Source organism: Anopheles darlingi, chromosome X (assembly GCF_943734745.1).
Source record: "Anopheles darlingi chromosome X, idAnoDarlMG_H_01, whole genome shotgun sequence".
Classification (NCBI taxonomy): domain Eukaryota; kingdom Metazoa; phylum Arthropoda; class Insecta; order Diptera; family Culicidae; genus Anopheles; species Anopheles darlingi.
The window spans coordinates 680001-693847 of NC_064873.1; the positions used below are offsets into that span (position 1 = coordinate 680001).

The 13847-nt window shown below is 52.2% G+C and overlaps 1 protein-coding gene across 2 annotated transcripts in view; it reads right to left on the bottom strand.

Moving 5' to 3' along the window:
- The window catches only part of LOC125949402 (monocarboxylate transporter 12-like), a 36532-nt gene that overhangs the window by 8489 nt on the left and 14196 nt on the right, over window positions 1-13847 (bottom strand). The window contains exon 1 of one of the 2 annotated variants that reach the window (XM_049676393.1): window positions 5556-6240. The exons of the other annotated variant lie outside the window; for it this stretch is intronic. Within the exon in view, the coding sequence (XP_049532350.1) occupies window positions 5556-6135 (580 nt within the window). The 5' untranslated portion in view covers window positions 6136-6240. Of the gene's footprint in view, window positions 1-5555; window positions 6241-13847 lie in introns of those variants that run through there. 2 annotated transcript variants of the gene reach the window in all.

The window sequence follows — 13847 nt, forward strand, 5'->3', positions numbered from 1 at the left end:
CCGGCAAACACAACACCCAAAATCCGAAACCGATACCGAAACCGAAACCGAGAAGAGAGCAAATACTGTTGGCCGGTGGCCAGGCGAATGATAATGGAACTCACTATTCGGCGCCTCGATAAGATAATGCGTGCGTTGAAAGCAGAAAAGTTGAAAACAGAAATTCAGCATCTTAACATTCATTAATTTGAAATCGAAAAATGGGTAGCTGACTAGATTGCTTTAAAAGATGAGGAGTTCTTTCGACATGGAATTCAAAAATCCCTCGAAAGATGGCCAAAATGGTTCTTAATGTAATTTAGTAAGACAGCAATTATTCTTTTTGGTATTGAATATAAATGAGTTTTATTAAGCCACAAAAAATCGAGAAAAAAAACTAATTCAGGGATCTGATAATATTTTGTCTTTAGAATGAGAGAAAGGGAAAAAGGAGTCTAGCACTGGCAGCTTAGCTAAAGGAGGCTACTAAATAAAATTGTGCCATCGATTTACGTGCAATGTACATTTACTCGTTTCCGAAAACACTACTTTCATCTTATCAACACATATTTACATGTTAATTAGTATGTTAAGCATTAACAGGCCATTAGGTGGCTAATTTTTGTTTGGCAGATTATTTTTATCAATTTTGTCTCGTAGCGCTGCGTGTTGCAGATTTATTGCGAATCGAAAATGGCGCAGTTTTGGTCCAATAAAACATTTAAGTCAATCATCCCGTGACCTTCCGTAAATCGCCAATTTCCTTTTCATTACCTTTTCAAGGCCATTATCAACACTGAACTCTGGTGATCTTTGCTGCAATGTGGCATGCATTTCCGGACACTCTCTGGGAGGTTTTTAGTGTTTTTTATTTGGCGTTTGGCCCTCTGTTAATTAAAACGCGAACCCACGATTTTCAGCGCGATCGCTGTTCGTTCTTCCGCATGTTCCGCACAGTTTGTTTCTCAATCTTTCTCCAGCATCCCGGCACGGGAATGAAGTAGCGATACACAGCCGAACCGAAATGCCGTCGTGTTCATTCCGACCGGGCACTCGAAATTCCAAAACAAATTCACCCGCGGTGGTCCTATAGCTCGGGACTGCTCGACTCTAGGTTTTCGGCTGAAACTGCGCGAATTTATCCGCGTATGCGAGAGTAATGCAAGCACTCATCAGCGTCGAGCGTATGGCGCGAATGCTGGAGCCCCCCTTGCGCTTTCTCCGTTTGCTTCCTTCTCCTCCTCCTCCTCCTTCATCCAGTCCTTAGCCATCCAGCACAACGAGAAGAAAGTGAAATCGCGGTACCGCGACGCGAACGCGACGCGACGCTCGCAATTCCGCTTTTTGCTCCACTTTTCTAGGGGCTGGAGCCCCCGGACCGGGTGTGAGCAGGAGAGGAGGGATGGGTGAAGCTTGTTTGTTTGGTTAGGGTTGATTTAAATGTTTACAACCACGTGTGCGCGTGTAAGTGTGGGGGGTTGCACTCGGCCAGGCCAGCCAGCCAGGCAGCCATCGAAAGGGAAGAGGCTACTGATGTTTTTTCCCACAGCCCCCCCTTTCCGTTTTGGCAACCTTACACCGTACGGCCACGATACTGTTCGAATCGGTCGGTATTCGGATGTCCGGTCAAGCAAATATCCTGGGCACCCCGGGCACCCGCCGGGTAATCGTCGCCTCCTCGCCGCAGCTAGCTTGTCTATGCAGGCCAGGCAACAAAAAAAAACAAAGAAAACGGGAAAACTGGCGTAGCGTAGCGCACGCGAGTGTTCGACGTTGTTGTTTGCGTGCAGTTTTGGGGCGCGAGCAACGAACCTTCCGCACGTATATGAACTTTAAACTTTGGTTGAAAAACAAACACCAAAAAAAAGAACCTCGGAGCTCTCTCTCTCTGCTCCCGGCGCGTCCCCAATTCTAGCATTCTAGAATGACTCGCAGCGAGCGTTGCGCCAGCAGCGCTATCGCGACAGTTTTGGATATTTGGATTCCGCTATTGCTTGCGGATGCTCCTTCTGCTTCCTGCAGCTGCTGCAAAGAACAGAACTCGTAGCACTTTGCCCTACATTTACAACGGGCAGAACCGGAAAATGGACGCCGCGCAGCGCGGCGGTCCTGAGATGATCAACGCAAACGAGGCGCGATTCGCTCGCGCGCGCTTTGATTTGCCGATTATATTGACGAAGATGGAGGTGCGAACCGCACGAAAGGGCACCCCCGGGACCGAGGATTTAGGACGCGAACGCGTTGTCATTGTTGCACGAATGGTGTGGTTCAACAAAAATGTGCAAACCACTGATACTGATGGTGACGATGAGTGGCTACGACTACGATGCACACAAACGGGCGCGGACACACATACACACACATACACACGCGCGACGACACCATTTCCATTTCCAACTCTTTCTGTCTTTTCGGTCTCTTTCATTCATAGTTCCTTTTTTTTTGGCGTCCAACTAATGGGCACACACACACGCATACAGACACACACACCCACAAAGAAATGGGAGGAAGTTATCTGCCACCCGGAAGTGGGGTAATAGTGGGTCGGTCGATTGTGGATTGGACGCCGTTCGAGCATTCGGAATTCGGTCGACAGCAATTACTCCCAATATTCCACACAACGGATCCAAGGAACGGGGAGGAAGAGAAGAGCAGTGTGCAACGGGCAACGTTAGCGGTGTTTTACTACTGGAGATACCATCATCATCATCACCATCATCCTCATCATCGTGTCACTAGCACCAATGGATGAAAATAGAAGAAAGAGTGGGGGGGATGCAGTAAAAAGGGAGAGGGGGGGGGGGGGAAATCGGACAAAGGGCGAACCAGCGGGTACTGATACGCGATCGCACTGGCACCCGAGCACACACGCACCGACTGGGCGACTGGGAATCCAGCGACCAGCAGTTCGATTTGCATCCAGCCTCCTTCCCCGCGAAGCTGTGCTGTGCGGAATGAATTCGGGGTGGTTCGGGGGTTGCTTTCCACGGGGGAACGATTTCCAAGTTTTTTGTTTCCTGCAGCATAACGAGTTCAACGCCGTGCCCGTTTTTTTTTCTTCTTTTTTTTTGGCCCCAACCACCCAGCACCAGCGTTTGACACTCAGTCAGTTGGTTCTCGCTGACAGATGGCCCGAGGGGAGGGGGAGCTTTGGGGGGGTGGTTTCTCCCTTTCTTGTCAGCCAGAAGGATTCTGACCCGACAGCATAACGGTGCAGCCACCATCGCGTTTAAATTTAAATCTTTTTTTTTCCCAGCCCACCCTCGTAAAACGCAAGATGTGGCGGCTAAGGGTGGCCTACGGGGGGGTGGCCAGGAGCCTGCGGTGGCCTTTTTTTTTGTGGCGCTTTAAGACGAGATCGAGCTGACAGCTGGAAGCGCTCGCTTTTTATGATCGCACGCGACGACCTTTTCCCGGGACATTCCGAGGACAAAGGAAAGGACACACCCCCCCTGCGCCGGGAAAATCGCCAATAAAATGGCGATTAAATTCGATTCGATTTTGCACCGAGAAGGCCGCCATCGGGCTCGATGGCTGAAGACTCGATTGCAGGACAACAACAGCAATAGCAACAGCAACATTGATGGAGTCAATTGGTTAAGGGCGAAGCAGACCGACCGTTCCGATGGATGCTGAAGGATGTGTCCACCACAACTCCCTCTTCCTTTCCATACACCGAGTAACCAAACTGCAAACCGGTGCTGCGTCAGGGATACTCCCTCTCTTTCTGCGCAATAAACTCCCCGAGGCGGCTCTCCATATGCTGTTTCGTCCTTTTGCTTAGTTGAACAACTCGCATTCGTATAATATTGTCGTTGAACGGCTCTCTCTCTGTGTGGGGGGACTAATCCCCAGCATTACATATGCGACGCAACCGACGGTCTACAGCCAAGCAAAGGGGGAAGAGGGTTGAGGGCGGCCACCCATACCGTTCGACCCATAAGCCCACACAAGATATAATTGGGGAAACCTTTTGCTCTTGGCCCTGGTCCTGTTTTGCGCACCTTTAATGTGCGGCTGGGAATGGGGTGCCGTGGAGGTGGAGGTGTGTGTCAAACTGTGTTTACTAATTGCCCAAATGCCAGGGCGTCCTAATGCCTTAAGGGTCAACGTATTGCCGATAGCATGGCGCCGGGTCTGGTCTACACCAAGCAGCAGGTAGCGTGGAATATCGTCCTGTTTTTTTTGTTTTGTTTTTGCTGTGATGCTGTATAGTTTAGGACCAGTATGCATACTGGTAGTGAAGCCCGAATGACGAGTTTTTGGAAAAAGGACGTTTTTTGACGGTTTTTGGAAAAAGAAACAGATTTTTTTAGGGCTATGGTAGTGCCATTTATTGACAATTTACTCAGAATATTATATCAACTGTTTGCTGATAGCTTTTAGTTCTTTACTTCACTTTTCATAGTTAAAGGATAGTTTTCATTGTTTCTTCAATGCAATTTCAGTCCGCTTTCTCGCTTTCCGCGGGAATCTATAAAATGGCATAGCAATTCACGCTTCAGAAACCTTCAGGCCTATTTGTCCAAAGCAGCGACGCCAGTTATGCAATATTTAACTAGATCCTGTCAAGATGTTGTAATGGAGTTACAAATGAGTCGCTATTCTACACTAACACGAAGCTATCAGCGCGTTTGGTGGCAAAATGTCCTGCGTGAACGTTGAGAGAATAACGATCGAGAACTACTGCAAAGATACAAAGCCGGAAGTCGGGAACTAGGCTGCTACCACTCCACGAACCATTTTGTTGCTGTTTGATGCAGATTTGGCCCGTTTTCCAAACGCTAATAAACAGTCAATGGCTTCGCACTCATTGCGGCTCATTATGGTCCATTCTAAGGCCTATATGCTCTGCTAATCAATGTTGCTTACAAATTGTAAATTACGGGCCTAGCATTAGCGCGATAATGCTTAATGCAGCTTTCACACCGAACGCGTTTTGTGCAGCGTCACAGCAAATGATGACAACGAATAATTCGTTCCTCATAAAAACGAATGTGTACAACCGCTACGGAGTTTGTTTGCCGTGTGCTTTCAGAACCCATTCGAAAAAAAAAACACACACACAGCATAACCCAAAAGGTCCACAGAAAATGGGTGCGAATTTAAAGTGTGAATATGTCTTTTTATTTTTTATTTCTTCCCGTGATACAAATGAGTTTTGACATCCAATCCTTTGCGGAAAGCGGCTTCAATGTACTCCACTGTGCAATCGCACCCTCTCCCCCACTCAAAGCACCCTCTCCCCACTCCAGAAGACGAACTCCAAATAAGGATAGGACGCGCGCGCTCGCGCGCGTGTGTGTGTGTAGAAGGTGTTATTTATGATAATTTAATTAAGCGCGTGGCGCTCATAATTGGAAATTGGTTCCGTTACCACCCTTTAAGGGGCAGGGAGGGGAGGGGGTGCGTTTGCAGCTTCCCTTCCCCTGAATTCATTTCCCCCCCTTGTCCTGTATCTGTGCCGCCCGCCTGTACCGTCGTAGTAACACCTTTAGCTGCTGCCGCACTGAACAGGTTTTAGATGAACAGGCCCCATATCTCACCCGCCCTCTCGTTGTCCTCCGGAAACTTACCTGCGGCCACGGGCCGATGCGGCAGAAAGGGGACGGTATGAAGGAGAAAGACGCCCGCGGAGAGCTGCAGCCCGTGGGCGATACAGTGGACGACGAGCCCGATGTAGGTGACCAGCCAGCCCCAGCCACCCTCCGGGTAGTAGTGCTGCTTGAGCGTGATGAGCTGGCGCAGATCGGCCACCAACCGCGCACCGTACGGTACCTTCAGCTCCGGATGATGGTGATGCCGCCCATGATGATGATGATGATGATGGTGGTGATGATGATGAGGCAGCGGCGGCGTCGGCGCCGCCGACGACGACGAGAGGTAGTGGTGAGGGTGATACTGATGATGCCGGTGGTGGTTTCGGTGGCGGGCTGCCACCGCCGCTGCCGCCGCCGCCGACGACGAGCACGACGAAGAACCGTAACCAACGACGTCGGACGAACCGTAGCCGAGATTGTGGAGACCGCTGCAGGAACCGCTGCTGGCGCTCAGTGCTACGCCCGAGTCTTCGCGCCCCCCATTCAGCAGCTGGGGCAGCGAGTGGGAACGCTGCAGTGTCAGCGGCCGGACGGTTTCGTTCGACGAGAACGACATCGCGCGCGTGACAAGCGACGTCGACGACGCACGCGCTAGACGACTGGACTACTGCAGTTCACAGGCACACACACGCACACACGCACACACACGCCAGGCATCGGATCGCACCAAGTCGCCGACGCCGCCGCCACCACCGGGCTGGCCGGGCGTTGTTACTGTGCCACGCGGGACGCCCGCGCCCCAACAACAGTAACGGCCGTACAGTAACGGGCCGGCGGACGACGCACCACGCCAACGCACACCAAGCGCATACTCCGGTCTCGCTCTCGCTTCGCTTAACGAACGCGCTGAGAACTACTGCGAAACAGCTGACTGACCGGCTGACTGTTCACCGTTCGAAACCCCGCGTTACCGCGTTACGCGCCCGGCAGAGGCCAGCTAGCAAAGTGGTTTTGGAATCGGTTAATAAGAGAGACACGAGAGACACACGGGGAAAAAAGAGAGAGAGAGTTCATGTGTGTGTGAGTGAGAGCTGCGAGAGTCACTAATTAGCAAAAGGTCCACCGCCGCCGCTTAAACCACCAATTGCCTCGTTAACCATTGCACGATTGCGCAACGCGACAACAAACTGGTAGCCGGCGAGAATACTCCTTGCTCCTTTTGTCACTACCCCCCACCCCACGCTCTCCTGTTTCCGGCACTTGGCGTGACACTTGGCTTTGCTTGTTATAATAGTGGCGAACGACTGCTACTGCTGCTGCTGCTACTCTTACTCCTGCTAAGTGATAAATGATCGATGCCTACCGCTCCCTTCCATTCGTTTTTGCGCCGGCTATCTTCCCCTTGGTACACACACACACACACACAAGCATACGGACAAAATCTGTGTTGACAGCTTGATTGACAGTGGGGGATGGATGCTTGTTGTTGATGATATTGACGCCGCGAGGCGAGGGCGTCCAGAGACCCTCCAGAGGAAGAGGCACCCTCTCGATCGGCCAATTAGTTGGACCGGGCTTCAGTCGACGGGCTCTGAGTCGCGTCGGTGTGCGAGAGTCTCAGTCTGAGTAATGATGGTCCCCAAAAAGGTCGTACTACATCGGGATCACAGACGCGTCACGTCACACGTCACGATGTGTCTCGATGCCGAAACCGTCAATTACTGGACGGTGTGTGTGTGTGTCTATTGTTGCCTACCAGGGATATCGGTTACGCACCATTCTCCCTCGCAGAAACAGTAGTGGGCGACCCCATTAGTGACCACATCGCGTGCTTCGGGAGAAGGTGGTGCCCATTTCAATCGCCATCAATGGCCATCAGTAGAGGGAATTGGCTGGAAGGGTGGGAAGGGGGAATGACACATGAGAACCAACACACACACGCACACACACACGCGCGTTCGCAAACGGCAGTAGCAGCGATAGTGATGCTGTGTCAATCTGGATTAGGTATCGCTTCGCTTGCTGGACCTTACGATGATCTCATAACCGCTCCGATAATATCCGAGAATATATCCCTCCGCAGTTCGCATCTCATCTGAGGCCTCGAATATCGCAATGAACCCAAAACGAAATGCCGAAACCGTTGCTCATCTCGTCGGACAGAATGCTGCTCCAGATAAAGGACACAACACCGGGTTGGGGACCGCAGGAAGGAGGCTACAAAGCCTCTACTGCTGTAGGTAGGGGTCGGGCTAATGGTCCACTAGATGAAGCCGTCAAATTTAATGTCAGTACTCCTCGAGGTAGTTGTAAGTATGTGTAAAGTGCTTCACAGTTGACAGGAGTTGAATTCCGGATTTACGGATTTATACCAGGGGGGGCCCATAAGTGATCCTGACTGCTATAGCGGCAGGTCAGGTGGCAACCTAAACACTCCTCGACGATCTCTCTCTCTCTCTCTCTCTCTCTCTCTCTCCGGACGAACTAACTAATACGATACTTGAATGAAGTGAACTAAACCACATTATGCAAATGGTGCGTAGGGAATGGGAGTCCAGACAACGTAGAGGCATAGGATCCTCAATTCCGCCAATACTCCGTCCATCCGCCCGTTCGTCCGTGTGTGTGTGCATGTTTGGAGCAGTTGGCCAATGGCCACTATCGGGTTATTGGGTGAAGTCGTTTTTGTTTTGCTATCAACGGTACGGGGTGGCATCCTGCGAGCCCTTATCACACACACACACACACACACACACACACGCACACATCGAGCGATGACGATGGACGTGACATCGCGCGTCAAATCGCGCCCCGAGCGCCCACACACATGGTTGAGCATTCCAACCGGGCGCGCCCCATAAAGTTCATAAATTGAACATCCTCCCCCCCACCCATTCCTCCATAACCCCCTAGAAAAGGATACGCAGGGCACCGAGCGCTCGCGCAGGGAGCGCATGAGACATGATAATAGCAATAACAGTTCGAGCGGCAACCATCATCAACATCGCATAGAGCACGCCCGGCTGCTGCTGCTGCTGCATTTGAGCGAGGGTATCGTTAATGTTCATTTTGTTGTGTTTATTATTTATTTCCCCTCCCATCGCACCTTCGTATCCTAGCAGCCCTCCCCAAAGTTCCTGGGCATGTTCCGGGCCAGCCCGGCCCGGAGTGTGGACGTAATGCACCGCACGCCACGTTTAGTGGACATTAGCTGGTCCAGCCAGTGTGCGCGGCTTGGCCCGATTATCAAGTGCAGTGTTCCATGTTGTCGCGTTCCCCTTTCTGCTTCCCTTCCTTCCTCTCTCTCTGCCTCTCTCTCTGCCTTATGCTGTGCTCGCGTTCCGTGTTCCACCGAACATCGAGCTCATTGGGACCACCACTCTGTGTGTGTGTGTGTTGACCTTTCGTTCCGCGTGCGCGAATAGCACTACACCCCTCGTCAGTCCTGCCCTTCCTTCTTCTTCTTCTTCTTTAGCTCTTCTCTTCCTCTGCCTCTGCCAAACCAGTCCACCAGATGCTGCCTGGAGTACTGGAGTACTTTCTCCTTCGGCCTTCGCCTGTCTCTCTCTCTCTCTCTCTCTCTCTCTCTCTCTCTCTCTCTCTCTCTCTCTCTCTCTCACTGACTGCCTTTCTTCGAGTAGATAATGTACTAATGGGGCGCCCCCCCCATTCATAGCGCGCTACGCACATTCCAACAACCGAATATCGCAACGCACCGCACACACACGAGCACAGACACACATGTGCGATTTTTTGGCATTTTGTTTTAGGCTTCCGTGATGCTGCGGTGCCGACGATGCCGACGAGGAGGTTGAGTGCCGAGACAGTGCGATCTTGCGCCACTGAAAGGTTGATGTTGTAGTTGTTGTCGTTGTTGTTGCGTCCCGATTTGGGTTTGGGGACAAGCGCCTCTAACTCGTTCAGCGGCGCGACGGTGATCCGATTACGTGTTTCTCCCTCACCTCTTTCCTTACCACCTTCTTCTTATTCTTCTTTCGTTCTTCTTCTTCATCATCATTTTTGGGAGCATAACCGAAGATCGAAGAGTATGATGGGGTATGACCCCCGCGGGCGCGCGCGCAGGTCGCTTTCACTCGCGCAGTACCCCCTTCTTCGGGATCTCCCCACAAACTCACAGCTTGCATCTCCCATCTCTTTCATTCTCTCTCTCTTTCTGAGTCTCTGGGTTGGTTGCATTGATCAGCAATCAAAGTAACCACCGTAGCACAGCAACAGCAACAGCAACAGCAAATACATTCTATGCGGCGCACCACTACACTCACCGGACGCTCTACACACAACACAACACAAACAAACACACACAGAAAACACACCGATTCCGTGCGTGCACCCACGTGTCACGCGTGGTTGTCACCGGGACCGGGAGCGCACCACCGATATTCACCGGACGACAGGACGACGACGACGACGACGAAGGGACAAAAGACACCAAAAACGCAGCACCGCACCGAACGCGTGTGTGCTTGTGAAACAGCACACAAGCACAGGCGGTGTAGATCCTCGTGGGGGGGAGGGGGTACGCGGGGAAACCCACCTCTTCTTCGTACCGCACTCGAAGGGAACGCACCGCGCACTGGACACTGCTTATGGCGGTTCACCGTGGTATATAGGCATGCTGCTGCTGCTGCTGCTCTCGCTGCGTGTGTGTGTGTGTGTGTGTGTGTGTGTGTGTGTTGTGGAGGCTTGCGGAGGCTCGGATACCAGGCCACACCACCAAGCCACCCCAAAAACCCGTTCGCTCTAGCAGCGGGCGCGCGCGCTTGTTGTTGTTGGAGCTAGTCGTTGGAGCGGCCGAGCGGAGCGGAGCGGAGGAGCCTCCGTTGCACCCTCCTCCACCCCCTCCGCGTGGTGGCGCCGTGACAACGGCACGGCACAAGCGTTCTGCTGCACCAGACGCGATGCAGAGCAGAGAGAGACTCGCCGCGATGAGAGCGAGAGGCAAAACGTGAGCAGAAGAGAGTGAGACAAACAACACACATACACGGAGCAGGCGAGTGCGTGTATAGTGCGTGTGGCCTGTGCCGGATGCTGCGGATGCCAACAGCACCCCTGAGCCGCGGTCTGTGAAAGTGCGATCGTGTAACGGGCAAGCGATCAACCAAAAGGCAACCCCGCCACTCGCACCGTTTCGCACCGTTTCGATTACCTTGATTGCATACCTTGCAGGGAGAAGGCCGACCTTTAGAAAAAGGTATGCAATGTGGCCGCGGTAATGTTGAAACCGCGGTTGCTAACCGTCAACTAACCGACAAAATGTATGCAACCGAGTCTCTCTAATGTTTAAGAGATCCGAAGACGGTCTGCCGGCGTCTCTCCTAAGCGGTTGCATACCTTTCTGTCAATGGGGCACCAACGCCAGAATCATTTCGTTTTTTTTAACTAATAATTTTACTAATAATTTAATTTTTACATTAATATTTTAACTAATAATTTAATTAGTTTTTTTTAAACTAATAATTTTAACACTAAAAAAGTACTGCGGGTAGAATAGCAACACCTCGCTTTCTTTTCGACAAACCCTCTTTCTCCTTCACCCCATCTCTCTCTGCCACTCCCTTTAACCCTTTTCTTATGGTGACGTTGGCGTTCTTCAAAGCCGGCCCGAACGATGCGTAAATGGCCCGGAATCTTTGGCCCCTCCTTTGGAGCCTCCGGAGGCATGCCAGTAATGCAACCGACCGAAAACAACCGAGCGGCTAAGTAAACGTGAGAGACGCTCGCGCACATAATGAGAGGTGGTTCCGGGATTCCGATGCATCCCACCCGGATCGCCCCGGACGACGGACAGTGCCCTGGCGACGCGGTTCCTAAAAATGAAAAAAACACACAAGAGGGGGGAGAGGCCCCCCTCCTCCCATCACGGAGTTCTCCGGGCTCCATTTGTGACACTTCGGCGTCGGCGGCGGCGGCCGCTGCACAAAGGTAATTGTCGGCAACGACCGGCGAAAAAAGGGGGATTAACTCACGTGCCCTGCCACGATACGCTTCCGCGCGTACCATTCGTGGTGTGGCGTGGCTGCTACTGGACGGGGAAGACACACACACACACACTGCCAGGTTTGCCAGGTTGCATGCCAATATGTTGCGGTGCTGCGGGACCGCAGCGTTCGCATACCGGCCCAGGCCAGATACGGGCGGGCGGTGGAATCCAGTAAATTACCAAAATGCCCTTCTCTCTCTCTCTCGCTCTCTCTTTTTTTGTTCTTTATCTTCTCTTTTTTCCTGTCTATCTCTCTTTCCTTTCTCTCTCTTTTCTCTCTTTTGCCTCTCTCTTTCTCTCTCTTTCTCTCTCTCGCTCTCTCGTTTTATGCCTCTCTTTGTATCGCAGCAAAAGCTCGAGCAACGCGTGGTAAAAGCACTCCGATGATCCGATGGAAATATTTCAACAGCCAGTAGCCAGTACAGCTTTGAAGCTTTCGGTATACTAAGCGACCGGTATACTGGTATACTATTGCCCTCACCCCCTCCCACCCTGGTTTCGATTTTCCTTACAAATAGGGTCCGAGGATGGAGTGAAGCTTTCAGACGAAATGACTGATACTAAGTGATACTGTTGGATACTAAGCAGAATTCTGCAGCTAAGGCAGAGCTCCCGAAAGGGGATGGTAGGGCTGTGAACCAGACAATGCATGCCAGACGAAGCGTACAACATAGACACACACACACACACACACCGCACAATGCGAGTTTAGCTGCTCTTCTTCTTCCTGCAGTATGCAGTCCATAAAACGGTTACTTGCTGGAGCGATTTAGAATAAAGGGCCGGAGGGCTACTATGATGGCAGGCCCCCTTCTCAGGCAACCCTCTACACCCACCCCTAGAGGGCACCCCCAAGAGGGAATGTGTGTGTGTGACCGCCTGTGATCCGCCTAATTCGTCCAACAACCGCATAAACGTCGACCTCGCCGTCCTGATGGTCAGCAAGAGGATGGCGGCGGCAACGGAGGCGGTCAATTAGAAAGTGGAAAGCCTCCTCCTCCTCCTCCTGCTGCGCTACCCCCCCCCCCCCCCCACCAGCAGAAGAAGAAAAAAACCGCAACACCGGGGCCCCGTGCCAACAAAACCGCCATTTAATGGTCGCGCGCCCCTTCGATGACACACGGACCGCGCGCGGAATGTCGCGGCGGCGGCCCGAAGAAGCCGAAAATGCCGACACCTTCCGTCCTCGCGCGTCCACTGACTGACGGTTATGATGGTCATGATTGCATGCCCCGTGGTTCGCACAAATGGTTCACCAATTATGGTGGTTGGCCTGTCGCCTGACTGTGGCGATGGCAGCGGCAGCGCAATGAGTCCGTTTTTGGGGGGCTGTCCCTTTTAGCTGTATTTAGGAGATATAACTGCTGCCGCTGCGGCCGCTGCCGCTTCGGTCGACAGAAATAAATCTTCAACGATTAACCTTCATTTCGCAGGGAGCTGCGGTTCGCGCGCCCGCCATACGCCAGTCGTAAGCCTAAAGTGCCCCCCCTTCCCCTTTCCCCGCTCTCTCTCTTTCTCTCTTTCTTTTCCCCCCCTTATGAGCATCCCTTGCGTGCGTGCGTACGGTTGCTAAGCAACAAAATTTAACATTAATGCGAGAGAATGATGCGGTGAACGGTGGCCGCAAAGTGAACCAAATGAGTAATATGAGCCGGCCGACAAAAGTTAAACCCTCTGCCGCCCCATCCCCCTTCCAGACATCCCCTTGTACCACAATCACTACCGTGGTTTTTATTGGGTATTTTTGGTTTTTTGTTTTTAATTTTTTATCTTCATATTCTTCGATGATCTTCATCTCTCTCTCTCTCTCTCTCTCTCTATCTATCGGCGAAAGCTTCCCGGGACCTCAAAAGAGAGGTAAAAACAACACAGAACACAGCCAGAACACTCGACACAGGGGTCCAGGGGTGTGTGTGTGTGTGTAAATGGCGATGAAACGGCCTGGCCCCCGCCGATGACAGATGACGTTACCCCCTTTACGAGGGACGGGGGCAGAATAAAAAAAAGGCAGAAAACTGGGCAAAAAGCATTCCCGTTTGCGCTGCGTGCTCCGGTGCTGCCGGCTGCCTGTCATCGCGGTGCCCCCCCCCCCCCTCCCCCACCCTGCCCTGCCGCCGTTCGTCATACCGGTTCGAGACCGGTGCATATTTTTGGCTTCCATCACATTTATTACTCCGTTATCATGCTGCTGCTGCTGATGCTGCACCCAATAATGCTTATTCTTCCTTCCTTCCTTTCCCCCTCCCCCTCCCTCCCCGGTGATTCTTTCGCTTTGCGCTGCACTCCACCGTCGCACACGCCGGGGGTGTAGGCGCGAAGCTCGTTTG